A 22921-nucleotide genomic window follows, 5' to 3' on the forward strand; every position below is an offset into this window, starting at 1 on the left:
GCGGGACAGTAGACAGTATTTGGACTAAAAGGGACTGTAGTAAGACTGAGGCAGACTGTAGCTGGATAGGGGATGGACTGTAGCAGACTGTTTCAAGAGACTGACTATATCTGACATGGCGGAAGAGTAGGAGCTTGGGCAGCACAGGTCTGTCTACTCTGACACACTGACTCAATGCTTGTGTGGTGGGGGTGTAGAAGATGGGGTTGGTAGGTGAAGCAGAAGGTTGAAGATGATGCTGGCTTATTAGAGGGGGAATCAGGACAGATTTGCCTATTTGAGTTTTGAGTGTTGCCTAGGATGGTGGCAAGCTGGCAGGCCTGGGGTTTGACTAAAAACACACAAACACACACACACACACACACACACATATATATATATATATATATATATATATATATATAATCTTTTTTATGTTAGCATGTCAAATGGTGTAATTTACTAAAGGCTCTTGATGCATTAAATTTAGTGAATATTAACTGCATTATCCAGTCACGTGCAGATGTAATAAATAAATAGGAATTTGTTTTTCACTGACTTGGAAAAGCATAGTTTGAATTTGTGAGTGTGAATGGCTGATATGGACAAGGAGTGGGACTGGTATGGGTTGATTTTGATTAACTTTATTTTGCAGGAATTAGGAAACTATAAAATAATCTTTTTTCATAAATTTTATCTCAACTGTACTCTAATTTTTCCATGTTGCATCAATGAGCTAAAAGGTAACTCCACTCCCTTATGAAAAAAAATTAGTAATTAAAAAAATAATAATATAGCATATACAATTGTGACTCAAGTCATATTGTACATAATTGAATGATATTAAAAATTACCTTTCCTTTTCAAACTGTAGCACAGTCATTTTCTTTAAAATGCAATGCAATATGGCTACTTGAGGCATTCTGTGTGCAGAACGCCCCTGCAAATTTCCTGCTTGAGAAGTATTTTTGACATCCTCTGCAATAAAAATGTCATTTTTGGTGAGATACTCCCAAAGGGAGATCGTGTCTAAAGGGATGTATACCTTGTCAATTTCTTTATTGGAGCCCTGAAGGTGCATCCGCTGATCCATAATTATAAAAACACTCCCATACAGATTCATTGTGCACATGGACACAGACAAACAGCTATTTCTTCTGAATAACAAAAGGTAGCAATCTGCAACAGAGTATGTAAAAAATCATTGCAATGTACTTAGATCACCCAGAGGGGAATGTTTTTTTCTCAACAAAAGTGGAGTTACTCTTTACATTATCTTGTTTGACAAGATTGTTAATAAAGAAAGTTATAATAAATAGATTTTTTTTAATACACAAATTCACTCATCCTCATGCTAGTGTGAGTGCTGATTCGGGAATCACATGGCTTTGTTGATAAATAAAGCCATTCCTCACCAGTACTGAGCTAGTGGTGAATGGTTATATTTATCAACAAAGACATTCATTCCCATGTCAGCTCCATTATCAACAAAGCTGACACTAATGTTTTTCTAGAATGTGTACCTAAAGAAATTATATTATAAAGGTATTAAAACATATTTTCAAACAGCAAAGCAAATATTAAAAAATAATTTAAGAATATTTAAAGGCTCCTCCTTAATGACCAGGAGCGATTAAAAAACCAACGCACTCTTAAAAATCACTCAAACCACCATAATGTTATGTTCTGCATTGATTTGAATGCAGTTCACAGACAATTTTGGAAAAAAATCTTGATTTTCCTCCATACTTTTTATGGCTTATATACTGTAAGCTCCAGTGGGGCTAGAATGAACATGAATAGTTCCAATCACTCTCTAAAGCCCTACATAGCTTGGTAATATTACATGCATAAATAAACTGAAAAGTAAATTATGTATGCATATTCTCTTCATTAGAGTACATATTCTATCACTTCTATTCATATATATGCTTTCTGGCTACAAATACAATGCTGACCCATCTACAAATGAATGGGCTGCATTATTCAACAAGGATCACAGAGGCACTTCGACATGGATGAACGAGCCAGACCTGGAGATTGAACGGTAAATATATGATAGTTGCAGCATATTTTGTTTGACAAATGTAATGATCCTCCGGCTGCTCAGTTTGCTTTATGATACACAATGGAAGATCAGGATGGAATATAGATGGCAATAAGTATTCATTCAACTGCAAGTAAACCTGCATGCACATAATTAAACAGTCAGTGGGGACAGATGTAAATGATAGTAATTCAAGTTCAGTGAAATGTGCCTATATGTTTGGCATTTTAACTCCCTTTTATTCCCTTTCGGGGAGACATAGATTACTCATTTTGTCAGCACCCAAAGATATGAAAGTAACTTAGGAACTGCTGGAGATCAAGCCTCTGCACCACTTACTTTATATATACAGAGCTATCCTATAAAACCTGTTTTACATGTCACCATACTTTATGCATCTGAATGGAAGTGTAATGCAAAGGCACTACTGAAAGCAAAGGTCAGTTGACATAAGATTAAATTGCTTTGGTGCAGTCAATAGAAAGTGTTAGTAAATTAGATATTTTATGCAACCTTTTTTTACAAGTTGAAGGGAAAAAGAAATCAGAAACGCCATTCTAATATTTCCAAAGTAATACATTTGTTTTCATAGTTATGAAAAGGCTGTGCATCCATATATGTATATCTAAATGACTGATTTATAAATGTAGAGCTTTCCAATATTTATGTATGTGGGTACAGCTTATGAGTCTGGTTGACACCCTCACAATCTCTTGCAATCCCTCTCAGACTGTCTGTGATTAGCTTGTTCCTTTGGGCTTCTAAAACATCCCATTATGTCAGTGCCTGAATGGCTTGCTTCATCTAGGTTTCACACTATTTCTTCCACATGGGTAAGGGCTGTGTCCCAGAGAGGATTCTCAGCTTCTGTAACATGCCCAAAACTTAGCAATGCTGGCCTGATTGCATTTGGTCATGAAGTCTCCAAATGTAGTGGAAAAACTGCAGCCCTTAGGTTGCTAAAACCAGTGCTCCTATTAGTGAACATGAAGGCCTTCTCACAAGGTTTGCTATTATTTATAGTCACACATTATGCGCTCTATCACCTACATGTCCCAGCTTCGTCACATGAGGCAGATCTAATCAGAACATTAAATATTCCCATTGTAATAGCTAGAGATGAGCGAATTATTCAAAAATTCGATTCGGCTGATTCGCTGAATTTGCGGAAGAAATTCGATTCGATGCGAATTTAACTTATTAAAAGGGTTTCTAGGCTTCAGAGAGCCTTTATATTAGTGCAGAACACTGTACCTTTAATTTAAATGCCCTTGGAGTCTGCTGGGGAAGAGAAATAATACTGTCAGTCAGTATGACATGCAGATGAGTGCCGTCGATCTTAGAATCACCGCACACTTCACTCATTTGGGCAGTCACGGGGCACGACGAAGAAGAAGAAGAAGAAGAAGAAGAAGAATGAAAAGAAGAAGAAGAATGAAAAGAAGAAGAAGAAGAATGAAAAGAAGAATGAAAAGAAGAAGAAGAAGAATGAAAAGAAGAAGAAGAAGAAGAATGAAAAGAAGAATGAGAAGAAGAATGAAAAGAAGAATGAGAAGAATGAAAAGAAGAAGAAGAAGAATGAAAAGAAGAAGAAGAAGAATGAAAAGAAGAATGAAAAGAAGAAGAAGAATGAAAAGAAGAAGAATGAAAAGAAGTAGAAGAAGAATGAAAAGAAGAATGAGAAGAAGAATGAAAAGAAGAATGAAAAGAAGAATGAGAAGAATGAAAAGAAGAATGAAAAGAAGAATGAAAAGAAGAATGAGAAGAAGAAGAAGAAGAATGAAAAGAATAAGAATGAAAAGAAGAATGAGAAGAAGAATGAAAAGAAGAATGAAAAGAAGAATGAGAAGAATGAAAAGAAGAATGAAAAGAAGAAGAAGAAGAAGAATGAAAAGAAGAAGAAGAAGAATGAAAAGAAGAATGAAAAGAAGAAGAAGAAGAATGAAAAGAAGAATGAAAAGAAGAAGAAGAAGAATGAAAAGAAGAAGAAGAAGAATGAAAAGAAGAATGAGAAGAAGAATGAAAAGAAGAATGAGAAGAATGAAAAGAAGAATGAAAAGAAGAAGAAGAAGAAAGAAAAGAAGAAGTAGAAGAATGAAAAGAAGAATGAAAAGAAGAAGAAGAAGAATGAAAATAAGAAGAAGAAGAATGAAAAGAAGAATGAAAAGAAGAAGAAGAAGAATGAAAAGAAGAAGAAGAAGAATGAAAAGAAGAAGAAGAAGGAAAAGAAGAAGAAGAAGAATGAAAAGAAGAATGAGAAGAAGAATGAAAAGAAGAATGAAAAGAAGAATGAGAAGAATGAAAAGAAGAATGAAAAGAAGGAGAAGAAAAATGAAAAGAAGAAGAATGAAAAGAAGAATGAAAAGAAGAAGAAGAAGAATAAAAAGAAGAAGAAGAAGAAGAATGAAAAGAAGAATGAAAAGGAGAAGAAGAATGAAAAGAAGAAGAAGAAGAATGAAAAGAAGAAGAAGAATGAAAAGAAGAAGAAGAAGAAGAAGAAGAATGAAAAGAAGAAGAATTCCAGTACAGCAAAAAGTGTATCTGCAGAGAGCTCCGCTATTTCTGACAGTTCTCTGACAGTTCCTTCACATTTACAGCGGTTGAAACATTGTATCTATTTGTTTCCGAATAAAAACATCTGTATCCTAAATGGAAACAAATAGATACAATGTTTCAACCGCTGTAAATGTGAAGGAACTGTCAGAGAACTGTCAGAAATAGCGGAGCTCTCTGCAGGGACACTTTTTGCCGGCTGTAGAAGGGATGAAAATCGGCCGATCGGGAAAAATTTGATTCGTGCATCCGAAGTTTGCTAATATTCGGATTCGGTGCGAATCGAATTTTTCCTAATATTCGAAACGAATTCCACTTCGCCAAGTTCGATTCGCTCATCTCTAGTAATAGCACCTGGACGTATACAGTCTCATTTTGTCTCTTCTGTTGCATCATGAGACATCACCTCTGCCTGCTCAAATGGTCCATTAGACAGTTTATCCGTTCAGTGGATAACTTAGAAATGAACAGCAACAAACCAGTACAGTCAGCAGGATCAATACTCATTTATTAGTACCATTCAGTGATAGTTGTGGGCTTCATTTTACGTTTTACGTTTAATGGGAAAACTGGGTGAAGTTTACTCTGATGGGCAGAACAAGTATCCCAGATGAGCCTCCAAATGTAGTGCTCCTAAAAGTGTTGACCTTGATAAGAATATATGGTGACACCCTTGAAATCTAACGGCTCTGTGAACTAGACACTTGCAATTGATAAATAAGAATAAGATAAATGGGTAAAATAAACCCAGCAACAAGTTCAGTATTTACAAGTGGAATGATAGTTTCAACATTAGAACATTACCAATATTAACAATGTATAACAGTTCACTTTCCCTCTGTGATCAAGCCTTGGTAGGTGGGGAGAAATGCATCAGGGGCATGGCCGGTGTGATGGCTGAGGCCATCCTCTATACACGGGACTGCACAGGTGGTGAGAGCAGTGTCTCTTCTTCTCCGCCTATGTAAGTGACTGGACTGACACTTGGACACCGCTCCCCTGTATTTACCGGTGAGGTGATTTCTCAGACACTCACCATCTGAGCATGCTTCAGTTCGCTTTCCCTTATCTAGCTAAACTATATGTAGTATAAGTCTCAAACCTGTCTGTTGGCAAACTCAGAAGTAAGTGCAAGAGTCTTAAACTACTTAGCTGTAATAGATTTCTTCTAAAGGCAACATCTGAGTTACTGTCTCTTAAAAATACTAGCCTGGAAAAATAGTGCATGTTATCTCCTCAAGATAATTTCCTTGAAGAAAGGCTCTTCTTAGAAGGTTTACTTGATTCAGCAGACACTTTTGCAAAATAGTTGACTGTTTTTTTCCTCTGTATGTAGCTGAACAGCCTTTGCTTTGCCATGCATTATAGTCTATCACGTTAGCTCCTGATAAGATGAAAAATAACTGTGGATATGGCAGTTCTGTTTTGTAGAAGGGTAATGCAGTTCTAGAATTCTGAGAAACTTCTTTGCAGAGACTATGTAGCGCTTACAATGTAGCAGTAACCTCTCATCTTCCACATTGGTCATTGACATTTTAAAACACCCCATCATGGTGGTTGTTGTCACTGTAAATCCCCCAAAACAATTTGACAAAATTGGTGACCTTTGGTGTCCCTTTAACCCCCACCACTATCACCATCACCACCACCACTTTTGATCACTTCTTCTTCTGCTACTTTACTGCACCCAGCGGATTTAATGAATAGTGAGGGCACGTAGTTACACTAGTCAGAATTAAGATGGTTAAACATGATAATTAATTAATTACGACTTTTTAAAAGGAAACTGCATCATGCTAAGGGGAAAAGTATGCTTGCTAAAAAAAAAAAAGTTGAAAATTATATCAAAGATAGTCAAAAGCCACATGTGGTTTCCAAGAAACTGCTTTGGCACTGCTGTACATTCCAGAGAGATTGGTGTTGATGAAAACGGTTCCATGCACACTCTTAAGGGATGTGATGGTGAAACATTTAAATTACAGGGAGTACACAAATTGTACCCATTATGTTACCAAATAACAATGTTTCCTTGTTGGATATGAACTTCGGCCAGTTACGCATAAGGAATTGCAATATATTTGGTTCTGTGAAAGTTTATTGTTAAACATAAATGGATAAAATAAAAAGTGCAATGTTTCGGTAATCGGTTTACATGGAAATGATTTATATATTAGTAGTGAAAGGGGAATGTCCTGGTAATTTTTGATATACTATGGGAAATTTATCAAAACTGGAGCAGACAGAATCTGGAGCAGCCGTGGATGCCAACCAATCAGTTTCTATCTTTGTTCAGCTAAGCTTTGAAAATGAAGGATGTAAGCTTGATGTTCCAGATTTTGGCTGCTCTGGTTTTTAAAAACTCCCTCAACTGTGTTAACAGCAGAGTTCAAGCTTTTCCCCTTAGTGCTCTTGCGCCATGATTCTTAAGTCAAATTAAAAGTTAAACAGAGGAGACAAGACAGCTGCAATTGTTATCAGTACACTAAGGGTATATGAGGGACCATGAATGATTTAGTTCGGAGGTATAAATACAAAACTGAAAAACTGAAGACATTTTTTTTATCAGTTTTCATTACAGAACTGATGACGCTTGTGTGATATACTGTACATATTCTTATTTATTTTTTCATTATCGTTTTCATTCATTCAGTTTTAATTGTCTAGGTTTGTGATTACTTATATACAGTAGAAGACAAAGTCATACTGCCTGCAATCAGTTTTTATTATACAGTATAGCTTTTGTGCTAATAGCAAGTAATGATTTACATAATCCAAATGTTTTATATACAACAAAGATTCAGTACTTGTACCAACAAAACATCACAGCTTTGTTTGTAACCATGGGGTTTTCTATGTAAAGTGTATTGGTTGTTCGCCAAGAAATACCATACTAAGCCTGCAAACCTAACATGCTGTACTGTTTAGCATTTCTATAATCAGCATAAATTTAATCCAAAACAGATTGATGTTCATTTGAATTATATGAAGGCAGAATATTCTAAGGAAATATTTTACATACCTTTGCATTGATTTGTGTTTTTGTCAAGGATTGCCTTAGTTGATACAATTTTTCCATACCTGAAAACAAAAAAAAAGGTATTGTTAACTAGAACTTTATAAATACTTTTAAACATGTCATGTATTTCTTGCACAAATACTGCATAACCTGTAGCCGAATAGACACAACATATAGCTGAACATGTATTACTATTTAAGTTTCAGCAGTGTAATCTCTATTTTGTTCACAGTCTTACATCTTTGCATGAAATAACTATTTTCTAATAATCCCATTATTTATGAGATTCTGAACAACCAACATATTGCCATGCACTAATTGGGATTCATTTACTAAAACTGGAAAGTGCAAAATTTGGTGCAGCTGTGCATGGAAACCAATCAGCTTCCAGGTTATTTTGTCAAAGCTTAATTGAACAAACTGAAGTTAGAAACTGATTATTTTCTATGCACAGCTGCACCAGATTTTGCACTCTCCAGTTTCAGTAAATCAACCCCATAGTACCTCTGGTGCAATGCTGGGCCTTTAGAAACTTTCCAGCATGCACTAAAAACTTCTGAATGATTGCAATTTTTAGTTAGCAATATGTATCTTCTCTTTTTTTTCGGTTGAGGATGACTTCCAAAGTGTGCTGTGTATTAGAAATAATGAACAATTTAATTATAACATTTAACAAATGTGTGTTCAAATCAAATTATACATTGAATTTTAGCTTTTCAGGTTGTAATATTAAATGTCTAACTTTTCTAATTCTGTATGACAGTCTCCCTATGTTTTGCTGCATCTGTTTTGATGTACAAAATCCATACCACTTTTGCTATGCTGCAACTATACCTGATGTTCCTGTTCCACCTTTAAACTAGTGATTTTTAACCAAAAAAAAGATCATAGTGTTTTCTTTTGCAGTATATTGAGTCACTTAGAGTAAATGTCAGCATGGTAAAAGGCATTTAAAAGAGAAGAAATGCTTTCTTACTCTTTAAAGCATGTGAATTGCAAAAAGAAAATGTTTCCAGCAAAGGTTTGTTGGCGTGTTTTAGTTTGAAGGGTATGTATTTTATTGTGATATAAACACTTACATAGTTTTTATAGGTTTAAGGGCTAATTTGAAATTTGGGATAAGAAGATTTGAGAAGTTCAGAATAACGTGAGCTTCTAGTCCATTATAAAGTCCTGCCTAATGGCCAAAAAGTCAACTCTGTGTCCATTTCTAATTTACTTTTACCCTGTTGTTGCTGCTTGATTTTCTTTTACCTAATGGCTAAGCCCTGTTATTAGTCATTCTATTGCCCAATGTCTCAAAGGCAAGTAAGGGGACTGTTAGCCATTATTGAAGGGACAATCCAATAACAAAATGAAATTGCTTTTCTCACTGCTTTTAGACACAATCTTTGAAAATGCCTACAATTTAGTACATGATTACGTTAAACTATATTAAAGCAAAACTTGAAACCCCTGCCTGGTCTTTACCCCCCCCCTCCCCCCTCCCCACTTAGGGAACTAATCATCTCTATTAGTCCTGTTGATCATTGTTATCAGGAGACAACGTAATGTGAATTCTAGAATTTTACTGGAACCAGAAGAGAGAGGAAATCTTCCAATAGGAATACCTGTGCTGGTAACAACTCTCTACGTTTGGATTTCATCTATCTTTGGAGAGATAGTTTTTAACTTCTTGTTGAGTTTCTGGGACAAAAAGCTAAGGCAAAAGAAACCAAATAAAATGTCAGGGGTTTGCACATTGCCTACATACATAAAGGATCACCAAGTTGGTGCATCCACCAAAAACCACGTAAAATGTACCATGCTGTACAAAAGCTATTGCAGAAATACTATATATAATTTTCCATATTCTGGGACAGAAATCATCCTGTAATTTAGACAATGGAATACTTCTACAATTCTTTATTTGGCAGCAGAGGATATAGAGAGTCATGAGGACAGAGTGAAGTAGGTTCAATTTTGTTAATAAAGTGGAAGAAAACAGAAAACACGAAGAGAAAATGTTGTTACAAGACGTCAAAGAGTTCAAAGAAGATGGATGATAATAAAATCTATCCATTAATACTGGGTTATAACCCAAAAGTCACAAAGTTGGATATGTTCACTAGTTACCAGTTACAAAGTCAAAATGCAAACATCCAGTCAGTAAGAATTCCCTTGGCTGTCCTTGCAGCTCTCAAGTGTCCCATGAAATGCACACATTCTCTGTGCTATAAAGCTAAGCAAAAAAAGCAAAAGTATTGCTTTTTAATGTCTAAGTAGAAAAACCTTATGTTACAAACTTTCAAGGCATTAAAGTCCTCTTACTATCTAAAATTGCATTTAAGCTTTTGGATATTTTATTGTTTAATATTTCATTTTTTTTACAGTTAAAATTTATTATCAGACTCCTGGCAAATTTTTGATTGTTGGTTCATTTGTACAAATCTGTTTGACTTGAAATATTTTGACATAAAAATAAACTGACTGAACCTACTAACAGAACTGTTCATGCCAATAAGATATATACAGACATGTGCATGGGCAGACATCCAAAGAATATATGTGGTAATTAGCTGTTTCTGCAGTCTCAGTCAATGAACACATAAAAGGTAGTTGTGTTTAGGTGATCTCGGGTGACATTGCTGAAAAGAAAACTTCATTATATGTTACATTAAAGACTTTAAAGGGTTTTATATTCCTTCAATTAGTCCTATTTTAAGTATACACTTATATGAATATGTAGCTATATGTTTACACCTCTTGGCTATAAATTTTGGCATGCTGTCAAGCAATGTGGATTTATTGCCAAATGTTTAAGATGTAAAGTATGCTTATTTTAACAAATGTTCTATTTATTAGATCTGTTATCTTTATGTTTTCTTGGATATTCTAATGGGACAGCCTAAAGAGTTTAGATTATTTATATTACTGGAATTTTAATTCACATTTTATGTTTGCATAAAACATGTTAGCATAGCTCTTAGTGTAACCCTGCACTTACTCTTTATACTAAGTACCATCCGTTGCTTGAACTCAAAAGTCTTCACTGCTTTGTCTCTAAATGCTTCCATTTTTGGAAGTTGATTTCCCTTTTGAATGGGAATACTTATGAAGATTGTGACCACCAGGGGATGACATGGAGGAGCCCCCAGGTTTTACAGGGACATAAAATAGCAAATTTTATCTGAATCAGCACCTACTACAACTGTTATACAATCATAAAGATATAGTGGCAATGTGTTAGAGAACAATGTATTAAGGGTGATAAATTGCTTTACTCGCTCAGCAATCCAGTAATGTAAAAAACAGTGATGCTTACACAAGCTTCCAGGCCCTCTTGCCCTTAGTAGGCATACATATAAATGTGCCCTTAACATAGGGACAGACATCCCTCAAGGCAGATTACTTCACACTTGTATAACTTCTGATCCAACTTGAGCTGCACAGAATTGTATGAGAAGGGAAATCACTGTTTTCCATGATGCCCATTCTAATCAATGTGAATCAGCACGGTCCAATTTTGGAAAAGGTTCCTGCACTACTTTGGTGTGATTTACCATGTGACTTGGCCCCATAGAATATGCAATATTGCATCAAGGTGTATTCAAAGTTGCACTGTAACTTGTATCAAAGTCACAACACTGTAGTGGGAACCGAGCCTTGGACTGACAGGACAAGGGAAGAAAAAAACAACACTTGGTACAGTAGCTCGGTCAATCCCAGCTAACTATGGAACAAACTGTTCTTCCCTACAATGGTTCTAAAAAAAAAAACTATTCCTCATCATATGCATACTGTGGTTCCATACTGTGCCTCCAGTGCATTGGATTCCATAGCTGTTTCTGTTTATTTTAACCCTTTTTCTACTTTACTGACTACTAGCTTGGATATGTATGTGTGTTTAAATAGTACCTGTTTAAATAATATAAGGCATGCTGCCTAACTGTATGTAATGACTTAATACTCATGTATCAGTTCTCTAGGAATTTCTCACAGTCATGAAGCATCAGGAAATGTAGTCATAGATCAGCAACATGATAAATATAAGTGACCTCTCACAGTGTTGAAACAATTATAAAAATAATTTTTTGCAAACTTGAATTTCCTGATACCCCTTTATATGATATATTACTATTTTGCACCTTGAGGGCCTCACTAATTATCTGTAAAGAAAAATAATTTCTACATAGTTTAGGCTAATAATCTGCAGAGAATGGTAAGTATTACATAAATGCACTCAATAGCCACTTCGTTGTATATCAGACTATTTACAGTCCAGATAGAAACAAAAGTGAAAGCTCCACTTGTTTGCCTCCCCCCCCTCCTCTGCCATATTTTGCATCTTTTGGGGGGAGCACATACCTGGTTTTGCCCCCTTCTTCCCCCTGCAGTCTCCTGGGAACTTTCACAGGTCCCAGAAGACTGCCGGACCAATCAGGATGCACAGCACTACTCGCACATGCGCAATGGACCCTGAGCTGTGAAGCTGCAAGCTGTCACAGCCTGGTGCCAACAGTTGAGATGCCGGCGCCCTGGAAAGAAGAAGGAGAGAAGGGCTGGCGCAGGTGAGTACATCACTGGACCCAGGAAAGGTAAAAGTGTGTTGATTAAAAGTCAGCAGCTACAGTTTTTGTAGGTGCTGACTTTTAATAAACACAAACACGGCTGGAACTTCACTATAAGTGAATAATCTAGCTAAGCTTAGGCATGTTAATAATGTGTTTCTGTCATTCATAGAATATCCATATAAAGCTAACATGTTTTGCTACACAGAGTATAGAGACAGTTCACATCTAGCTCTGCACCAAAAGAGTTTATCATCTAAAATCTCTTAAACTCATATTTGTGTCCTATCAGGGTGGGAGCTGAATAACCAGCATGTTCTTGATAACATACTAGACAGGATTACCAAAGAAATGTAAACTGAAACCAAAACTGAATCATTGAAAAGCACATTGTCCATTTAGCCACAATTATGACACAGTAGGGTTATTTACTAAAGCTGGAGAGTGCAAAATCAGGCTCACTTCTGCATAGAAACCAATCAGCTTCTAGGTTTTATTTCCAAAGCTTAATTCAACAAGCTGAGGTTAGAAGCTGATTGGTTTCTTTGCAGAAGTCAGCCTGATTTTGCACTTTCCAGCTTTGCCATTATGAACATGACAATTCTGTAAAAGCTACATTATACCAGCACTGGTGTGGGTAATGTTTCTCAAACATAAATGCAGTAAATATCAGCTGAAGTTCACATCTAAAGACCTTTTCAATAGGGCAATTCAACTTTAAAGCTGAACCCCAGGCAAATAGCTAAATACACAATAGAATCTGGGAATATGGGAGATATTTTACCTGCCAAATAAATTAATGTGTTTGTCTATTCAGTCCTGATATTTACACAGCTCTGCTACACAGCACAACCCTGTCTCACAGACCAAAAGATTTGATTTTTTTCCTGTTTCAGTTAAATAATGCTCACAATTCATGCTCCTCCCTTAGCTTGCAACTGGACAGTAAAAGGAGAAACAGCAACATGATTAGTTAATATATCTGTCACTTGGTTTTCTCCTGCTATCAGCATATCCCTTGTTAGTACTACAGTACAACTGGGGGCTCACTGTGCTACCTCTCCTCTCTCAGTCTGAGTGCTGATGTACTTGGGATTGAAAGAGCCTGGTTCCAAGTCTGAATCAGGCATTTGCACTACTTGCATTTAAAAAAATGTGTTTTAATGAATACCATCTGCATTCATTTGTGTTTTTATTCTCTTAAGAACTAGAAGATTCCAGATTACTGCTATCAGGTAATGTATTTGCATATCTTCTTCCTCTCAGATATACAGTAAAACACAACTATTTAGTGAAAGTGGAGATAAAACAGACAAGCAACCCAATATGCCTGCAAAGAGTTAACAACTTGTATAAACAAAAGTCTACCATTCTGCATCTTAATAAATAAATGACCTGTTAACTGTAGAACAGAATTTGAGTGGAAAATCATTTCATAGCATTTTGGCATTATTCTTGAAAAACTTTATTGCAAAACTCAAAAGAATGTTTCCCTAGTCCAGCTCATAGAAAAACTGGACACGTAGTTCTGTATGTGCCATGAAAACAAAGTAATCCTATTTCATTTCCTTCTGACTTCTTAGTGATTGCCTTTGTGAGTATCCCTGTAAAAGGCCTGCAGAGGAAGTTCATTTATGTGGAAAAGGAACATGATATACAATACGTTGTCAGAAAACAGACCACAGAATTCAGATTGCTATATGTGCAACGCAATATTTAACTTCCTTTGAAATAAACAAAATAACCATGCAAGGACATGTAAACAGTGCAAAAGCACAACATCCAAAATAAAATAAAATATTATTACATTTTAAAATACAATAGCTACAAAGGATGTGAGAATATGAATTAGATTAACAAGTTTACCAGTATAAAGCATACCTGTCACAAGAGAAGCACTTCCATTATTGACCTATCCTTCAGAAAACACTTGTACCATGGCATACAAATGCTTTGGTTTACTAAATTACTAAACAAAGAAAAAAACAGAATTATGTCTTTTTCTCATTTCTCTTTGCTGATGCTTGCTTTGGGTCTATGAAACCAAAATATCACCAGACACAACCAGACACTTAGCTTTTTATCGAGTTCAGGAATAGAAGCAAATCTTAAAAAAGAAACTGCACCCAAAAGGAAAAGTGCCACTTCATAAAAGGGCATCCAGCAAATAAATAGCTACAACCACATACTTCTGTAAAGAAGAAGCAGAAATCCATCTTCATAATTCTTGGTAATCTTATTACATTGCCTTCATCTCTCATAAATACTGGGCTGTTTGGCACAGAGATGAAAACAAAGGGGCAGGGCATGGTGCTGGATGTTTTGTAAGGACTAGTGGTTGTATAGGCAATAATGTAGGAGATCTTAAGTGGAAGTGCTGTGCAGCCTTACAATGGGTAGATTGTATAAGGTTGGACTTTTTTTATATCTTATTTTTGTAATTAAAGTAAAGAATGCATATGCCAACAAATAACAACATAGATATAGTACTAGGGTTTAGTACAAAGAGGAGGCAAAAACAAGTTTAGAAAGGGCAAAGTACTGATATAGCGTGTAAGGAAGAACTTTTATTTAGAATGCTGATGAACATATAACAGTGTGCAAGTGGTCAGTAGCAAGACAGTTTTATTCAGGGATTTAGTCCTAACTGTTGTATGCCTAACTTTTTTTTTTCTCTATGGGGATGACAAGGGGGGGCATGACTAATAAAATGAGAAGGGGTTTTTCTTTGCACTTCATTTTTTTCTATTGCAATTGATGCAAAAAAGGGAAAAGCAGCTAAGATGTTGACATTTAAAGAGCTAGTTTTCAGTTGTTCAGGACACATATTGGTTACTAAAAAGATGTTTGGGTGTACAGTTCTGTGCACACAGGTAAGGCACATTAGAAAATGTTTCCCAGCACTGCATATTAAGGAACACAGTCATGGCTGTCAGTAGGACAGGTTATTTTTTTTAGTGGTTAGCTTTGAAAGTAATTGCTAGTGATACTTAAAAAAAATGGTTTTTGTATGGGTACTTTGTGTTATGGGGTGACAATGCTCTGTCCCTGTCTCCCACAATATCCTGCCTGTAAATCATCCTGTCACATCCCACTCCCCCAAAAGAAACTATAAGCTTCTGTGCTGACACACTTTCCACTATCACCATTTAAAAAGGACTGTTAAAAAAATATTGCAGCCAGCAACAATCTAAAAAAATGCACTGCAGCATGTTATGCCCTATGAAAAAGCACTTGCAAACTGTTATAACTGTAGGGCATGTGCACATGGATAGGCTGTAAAAATGTTTCAGGACATAAGCAGAATTAGCTCCCTCTACTCCCAAATTCCCCAAGATACACAGCATTTTGCTACTTACAAGAAATTCAGCAATAATTTACACCTATTTTACATCTACAATGCCAACAAACCCTACAAATAAATGTCCCTATGGACTTAATTAGCAGCAATTTCTATGCTTTCCCTTACTAGTCTTCTATATCACCAGACCTATGTTCAGGGGCCAGAAAGTTAAATATATTAAGTTAATTACTATGAAGTTGCATTAGTGCATCAGGCCTGCAAAGTGCAAACAGGCTTTATAAGCCTCAAACCCATGTCAGACTTGAACCCAAAGCCTCATAGATATATTTCTGCAGTGTGAGATCTAATGCATTGCTGCTTCTGACTGCTAGTCTATGGAAATTTGGAAAGACATTCGGTGACCTGATTCCTGTTCTGCTCACTATAATCTTTGTGGAGGCCCTGAAAGTCCTGCCTCCGCCAAGATGGCTATCTCCATACAGAAACTCAGTGAAGGAAAAGGCATTATAAGTCAATAATGGAGAAAAGATCAGACAATACTAAGGACTAGTCATTTGCTCTCCACCTGCCTTATTTTGGTACACATTCCAGAGTTCAAAGCCTAACTGATAAGATGCAATACCATTTGCCAACATGGGAACAGGGACCTGTAGCATTGTTACCTAGAATAGTCTGCAAAGGGGGTCCACATTAGCAGAAAAATGATAAAACACCTTTAAATTGCTACAAATAGGCGGATTACCATATTGTTTTTGCAAACCATTTCCTTTTAACATAAAATCAACAAGCTTTGTTTTGTCCCATACTTAACTTGCAATGTAAAATTTAATGATGGGAAATGCTTCTAGCATATGTATTACCTTTTAATGCTGTTTGTTGTGAAATTCAGTGGATGCAATTAAAGTATACCCAAGAGATCGACTTATTTCTCTATACGACAGCCAGAGATAAACAGATGAGAAAAAAAATCAACTATGCCTTCTGCAGCATACACAGCTATAATTCTACCAATTGCCTAAGACAATAGAAGTCTAAGACTTATATATTTATATAAGTATAAATACAGGATAGCAACTACACACAGGGACATTGATAAAGTGCCACATAGTGAAGAAAGGTTTTGTTGGAGTACAGAATAGGGACACTATATCACACACATACATTTATAGTTCGTAGGGGATTAAGCTTTTCATCAATAAGTAATTTAATGTTTTTGTTAAAAATTTGTGTGCATGAATATGGGTACTAGAAGGGAATAACAAAGAGTTTAATTTGTGCATTTCTTGGTGAAACTTGCATTTGATAAATGAAAAGAACACTTTATTGGACAGCTGGAATGCATTTGCAGGTTGTGGTGTCTAAACTGATTTCTTGCAGTTTGATACATAAGGAACTGTAACTAAAAAAAAGGCCAGACCACAAGTGAAACAGACACCCTGCTCTGCTCAACAGGCCCTGATATAATGCTTGTAGTCTCTCCTGTGCCACCAGGGTTCAAGGGTGGAAACAGTACTACCCCACATACTGAAGGGCCATACTCAGGAGCGTAGCAAATGTATATTCAATGCCCCAGGATACATAGTATAGATGTACAAGAATCACTCTTTTTCTAATACTAAAAACAGTCAGAAAAGCTTAGGGCTATACATTGATCCTCAAAGCATGTCTGCAAATAACATTTTTATTCCATAACGATATTTGGTCAATTATATCATTGTGTATACCCCAGCCTCTTGTTTACATTTAGATGAGGGGATTGGAGCTGTCATTTGCAGCAAGTAGAGCAACAGAGCTGTATGTTCAAGGGCCCACCATGCCCCCTTGAACATACTTACATCATCCTCGACAGCTCTGAGACAGCCAATTCAAGTCAAGCGGGCTAAAGACTCCAAGCAGTCGACAGCCCAGAGTGACAGCTTGAGTTCCAACTTCAAGCACAGAAGTGATCTTCCCCATTCACCATCCAGCCACCTCTCTGTTAAACTCTGAGTATACTAGCTGCTTGCCTGCCAATCTTTCCATTCACCAACTGCTTGCCTACCGATCTCTGCAATCCTACTACTACTTTCACACACTGAGTTTTATTCGTAAAATGTGAGTGCATTTACCATTCTTTATTCAAATAATTCAACAGATTACATTTAGATGGTGTGCCCCCTCTCCTTCCTTCTCTTTACATGTATGCATTAGATGATTTCAGGGCCTCATCTAGGGGAGCAGCTGCCATTACTCCACATGACCTATTTTTCCCTAGGGACTCAGTAGTGGCATATTCTTTATTTTCACCATACACATCTAATCTTGATGATTTATGCACATTTTGAGACTTGTCAAAAAATGTGGAGTCATTATTTAATATTTAAATACTTTTTTAAATACATGTAAAGAGAAGGAAGGAGAGGGGGCGCACCATCTAAATGCTTTTTTAATTAGCTGATACTATGTATCTCATACTCATTCACCTAGGAGGGTGGTATCTTGGGACACCTTATTTTTAATATTCTGAAAATCCCCTCATCCTCAAGGCCCCCACAACCACAGGGCCTGTGTTGTGCTGAGGAGGCAATTGTGCCCATCAACTCTACCCCTTTCCTTTCCTGGCATGTCAGGCTGCATGATCAGGTAAGGAGGGTCCAGTATGCATTTTGGGGGAGATCACTTTTTTCTTGTTTTTGCATAGGATCCCCCTTTAAAATCTAGCATGGTATGTATATTTTGGGAGGAAATGTCATGCCTTTTTTGGAGGGTCCCTTTTAAGATCTATAGCAGACCCTTATTTAGTAAATATGTTCTGGCATATATGAAATTAATCCTCAGCCACTTTGCTTGGAAGCAGAAGTAAGTGGCTGAGGCAGTCATTGACAGACAATTTACACATTTCTTCTTTCTTTAATTTCTTCATAATGTCAGTTTTTTGGTAGCAGGTTGTATAAATTATACAGATATACCAATTTACAAGCACAGGTTTAGGGCACCCCCCATAAATATTATTAATTCAGCTTTTTGCGTTTAATGTTCCACTTTAAACATTATTAAAATCGCTACTCCCCACCAAATGGAATGTTTTTAAGGGTGGGTTGTTGGAGAACAATAAAAACTCAGCTCTGTTGCCTCTTTTTATTGCCACCCCTCCCCCAACTGTGAGTGTAAACAAGCCCTAAGAGAGGATTCATGTCTTACTGTAGGAGGGAAGTGAAAGGAAAATCCACCTGATGGGGAAAAAAAAACTGACAGGGGTTTTAACCATTCCCTATTCTACGGAAAAAACATGTTTTGGCTTTAGATATATTTTAAGCTTAAGTAAAAAAAAAAAAGATGAAGTCATGGATAGATGCAACATAATGATTAAACATGCTTTCCAAAACATTAGGATGACTCATGCAAAGATGTCATAATAGCATGAGGAGGAACAAATAAACTATGGAAAAAAACTTCCCTTCAGAATGAGAGAAATAAAGCGCTGGCTAGGTCGCAGCCACAGCAATAGTAATGGTAAGCGTCTATTCCTTTGCCAATCAACCAATGACTGCCAGTAGACTTTAGAGGAGAAAAGCTTACAAAATAAAGTGCATCTAAACTTAAAAGCAAAACATTTAATATATTGCAGTTTACCAGTCCTTAAAATGTGGTGGCTGCATTATTTTTAATTTTTTTATTAGGCAGTAGGTCTATTTTTTTTGCTGTCTAAAAAGTGGCAATAGGGGTGCTTACAATGGCCAGCTTTTATTTTACCTTAGTTTGCAAGCTTCTTGAGGGTTAGGGACTGATATGAATGTGCAATATACATGTAAAGTGCTGCATAACTTGACAGTGCTATATAAGTACCTATAATAAAAACTAAATAATAAAAACCTTTATCTCAAAAGGAGAAAAAATGTGTCTGTAACTGCTTAAAAAGTGTTAGTTCAGCTTTAATGTGTTAGTCCCTTATGTAACATTCATCTACTACTCAATTTAACATTGCCTTCTTCAAGCAATGCTGTTGTCCAAGGTTGTCGCCATTGCTCCTCCATAGGGATGAACCAAACTGCCCAGGGTTCAGTTCTACCAGAGTTAATCGAATTTCAGAACCCAAACTCTCTTGTATTCAATGGGAATACAGTTGCAAGAAAAAGTATGTGAACCCCTTGGGATTCCGTGGAGTTTTGCATGAATTGGGCATAAAATGTGCTCTGAACGTCATCTAAGTCACAACAATAGAAGAACACAGTCTGCTGAACATAATACTACACAAACATTAGATGTTGCCATGGTTTAATTGCACATAACATGTAAACATTCACAGTGCAGAGAGGAAAAAGTATGTGAACCTTTGGACTTAATAACTGGTTGACCCTTCTTTGGCAGCAATAACCTCAACCAAACGTTTCCTGTAGTTGCAGATCAGACCTGCACAACAATCTGAAGTAATTTTGAACCACTCCTCTTCACAAAACTGTTTCAGTGTAGCAATATTCTTGGGATGTCTGGTGTGAATCGCTCTCTTAAGGTCATGCCACAGCATTTCAATCGGGTTGAGGTCAGGACTCTGACTGGGCCACTCCAGAAGGCGTATTCTGTGCTGTTGTAGCCATTGTTTTGTTGAATTACTTGTATGCTTTGGGTCATTGTCCTGTTGCATCACCCATCCTCTGCGGAGCTTCAGTTGGCGGACAGATGGTCGTACGTTTTCCTGCAAAATGTCTTGATAAACTCTGGAATTCATTTTCCCATCAATGACAACAATCCATCCAGGCCCAGAGGCAGCAAAGCAGCCCCAAACCATGATGCTCCCTCCACCATGTTTTACAGTGGGGATGAGGTTTTGATGTTGGTGTGCTGTGCCTTTTTTTTTCACACATAGTGTTGTGTGTTCTTCCCAAACAACTCAATCTTGGTTTCATCTGTCCACAGTATATTTTGCCAGTAGTGCTGTGGAACATCCAGGTGCTCTTTTGCAAACTTCAAACGTGCTGCAATATTCTTCTTGGACAGCAATGGCTTCCTCCGTGGTGTCCTCCCATGTACTCCATTCTTGTTTAATGTTTTCCTTATTGTAGATGTGTCAACAAAAATGTTAGCATGTGCCAGAGATTTCTGTAGGTCTTTAGCTGACACTCTGGGATTCTTCTTTACCTCATGCAGCATTCTGCGCTGTGCTCTTGAAGTTATTTTTACAGGACGACCGCGCCTAGGGAGAGTAGCAACAGTGCTAAACTTTCTCCATTTGTGGACAGTCTGTCTTACCATGGACACATGAACATCAAGGCTTTTTGGAGATACTTTTGTAACCCTTTCCAGCTTCATGCAAGTCAACAATTCTTGATCATAGGTCTTCTGAGAGCTCTTTTCTGTGAGGCATGGTTCACATCAGACAGTGCTTCTTGAAACCAGTAAACCCAAAACAGGTGTGTGTTTTTTAAGGGCAGGACAGCTGTCAGCAACACATCCAATATCATCACACTGATTGGAGTCAAGGTTGGCTCACTCATGGCTCCAATTAGCTCTGGGAGAAGTCATTAAGCTAGGGCCTCATATACTTTTTCCTCCCTGCACTGTGAATGTTTACATGTTATGTGCAATTAAACCATAGCAACATCTAATGTTTGTGTAGTATTATGTTCAGCAGACTGTGTTCTTCTATTGTTGTGACTTAGATGACGTTCAGAGCACATTTTATGCCCAATTCATGCAAAACTCCACGTAATCCCAAGGGGTTCACATAATTTTTCTTGCAACTGTAGATGCTGTCAACTGAAAAATTCTCATATTCTGGGCTAATAGGCAGAGGGTTGTGAAAAACATAGCATTGGGGGTAGAGGGGGGGAGATGCATGCTGCCTTGAGGAAGATCTACTAGTGCAATATTTTTTTTTATTCCATTCTGCCAGGAGCAGTGATTTTTTAGGTCTTTACTCAACTCATTGCCTCCTTGTAGCTTTTAATCACTAACGGAATGGAGACACTGCTTTTTCTCTGACTAGTGAAATACAGCTACAGAGAAAACAAATATAGACAGGGCTGGAAAATATATTTTTTTGTTTTTAGCAGATTCAGACTAACGACCCTAGTGCTGCAAGGCGAAAGTGATAACCATTTAGCCACTGTGCTGCAATATATCTGCTTGCAGGCATTTGAGGTGTATAAAGACTTTCATATGCTTGATGGGAGTGGAGGCCCTTAACAGGCAGCACAGTGACTAAATGGTTAGCACTTCCACCTGGTGAGTGCTGGGGTTGTTGTTTCAAATCCCAATCATGGCACCACCTGCCTGGAGTTTGCATGTTCTCCCGGTGCCTGCATGGATTTTCTCTGGGTACTCCATTTTCCTCCTACACTCCAAGTACATGCTGGTAGGTGTATTGGCTCCTGTCTAAATTGGCCCAAGTATGTGTATGTATGAATGTAAGTTAGGGACCTTAGATTGTACACCCCTTAAGGGTTAGGGAGTGATATGAATATACAGTATATATATGTAAAGCACTGCACAAATTGACAGCGCTATATAAGTACCTGTAATAAAAATAAATAAAACATTCCAACAAACAACTGAAGGAAGTAAATGCAGGTGACATAAAGAAAGGGTGGATATCCTTCTGGGTATACATTGGTTATGATTAAGTACGAGATTGTGTGAAACGCGTTAACAGGTCCTGCAATCATGTACTGGTGTTTTGTGTGTCCTATGGATCAATAAATACACGCTATATTCATCTATCCTCTGGTGTGTGGCTGACCCTTCTTCCTATAAGTACAGGCCAGCACAGTGGCTAAATGGTTATCACTTCAGCCTGGCAGTACTAAGGTCACTGATTCAAATCCCAACCACAGCACCACCTGCCTGGAGTTTGCATGTTCTCCCTGTGCCTGCATGGGTTTCCTCCCACACTCCAAAGACATGCTGGTAGGTTAATTGGCTCCTGTCTAAATCAGCCCTAGTATGTGTATGTATAAATGTGAGTTAGGGACCTTAGATTGTACACCCCTTGGGGGTTAGGGACTAATGAGAATGTAATATATATATATATATATATATATATATATATATATGTAAAGCACAGCATAAATTGATGGTGCTATATAAGTTTATATTGTAAAGAGCTGCGTAAACTGTTGGCGCTATATAAATCCTGTATAATAATAAGTGGTTCATCTCAGACTGATATAGAAGTGCTGGAACATTCTAGATATATTATCTAGTCTGGATATCAATGCTAAAAGGAGTAGAGCAGCATACCCTAGTAGGTAAGTTGACAGAAACATAAAGAGAAATGAGTGCAAACCATAACTGAGAGTGCATCACTTTTTTCTGCATGAACATGCTATGTGTACATAGTCCCCAAGAGCTGACACATTGGTATATATGCCAGCTAACCTGTATAAAAGAATAATTGGTATAGAGTAATAGCTGGTAGACAAAGAGGGTGATGGTCTTCAACAGGTGATAAAAGGCAGAGAGTGGCAGGGTAGGCCACAGTGAATTTTAATTGCTGC

General features: G+C 37.0%; 1 protein-coding gene across 2 annotated transcripts in view; it reads right to left on the reverse strand.

The window, feature by feature from the left end:
* The window catches only part of RBMS3 (RNA binding motif single stranded interacting protein 3), a 751114-nt gene that overhangs the window by 474514 nt on the left and 253679 nt on the right, over positions 1–22921 (reverse strand). For both annotated transcript variants that reach the window (XM_089690799.1, XM_089690800.1), the window contains exon 3: positions 7599–7657. In XM_089690799.1, the coding sequence (XP_089546925.1) occupies positions 7599–7657 (59 nt within the window). The remainder of the gene's footprint in view (positions 1–7598; positions 7658–22921) is intronic.

Source organism: Staurois parvus, unplaced genomic scaffold, assembly GCF_062004578.1.
Source record: "Staurois parvus isolate SC_StPar_1 unplaced genomic scaffold, SC_StPar_1.0 ptg000021l, whole genome shotgun sequence".
Lineage (NCBI taxonomy): Eukaryota > Metazoa > Chordata > Amphibia > Anura > Ranidae > Staurois > Staurois parvus.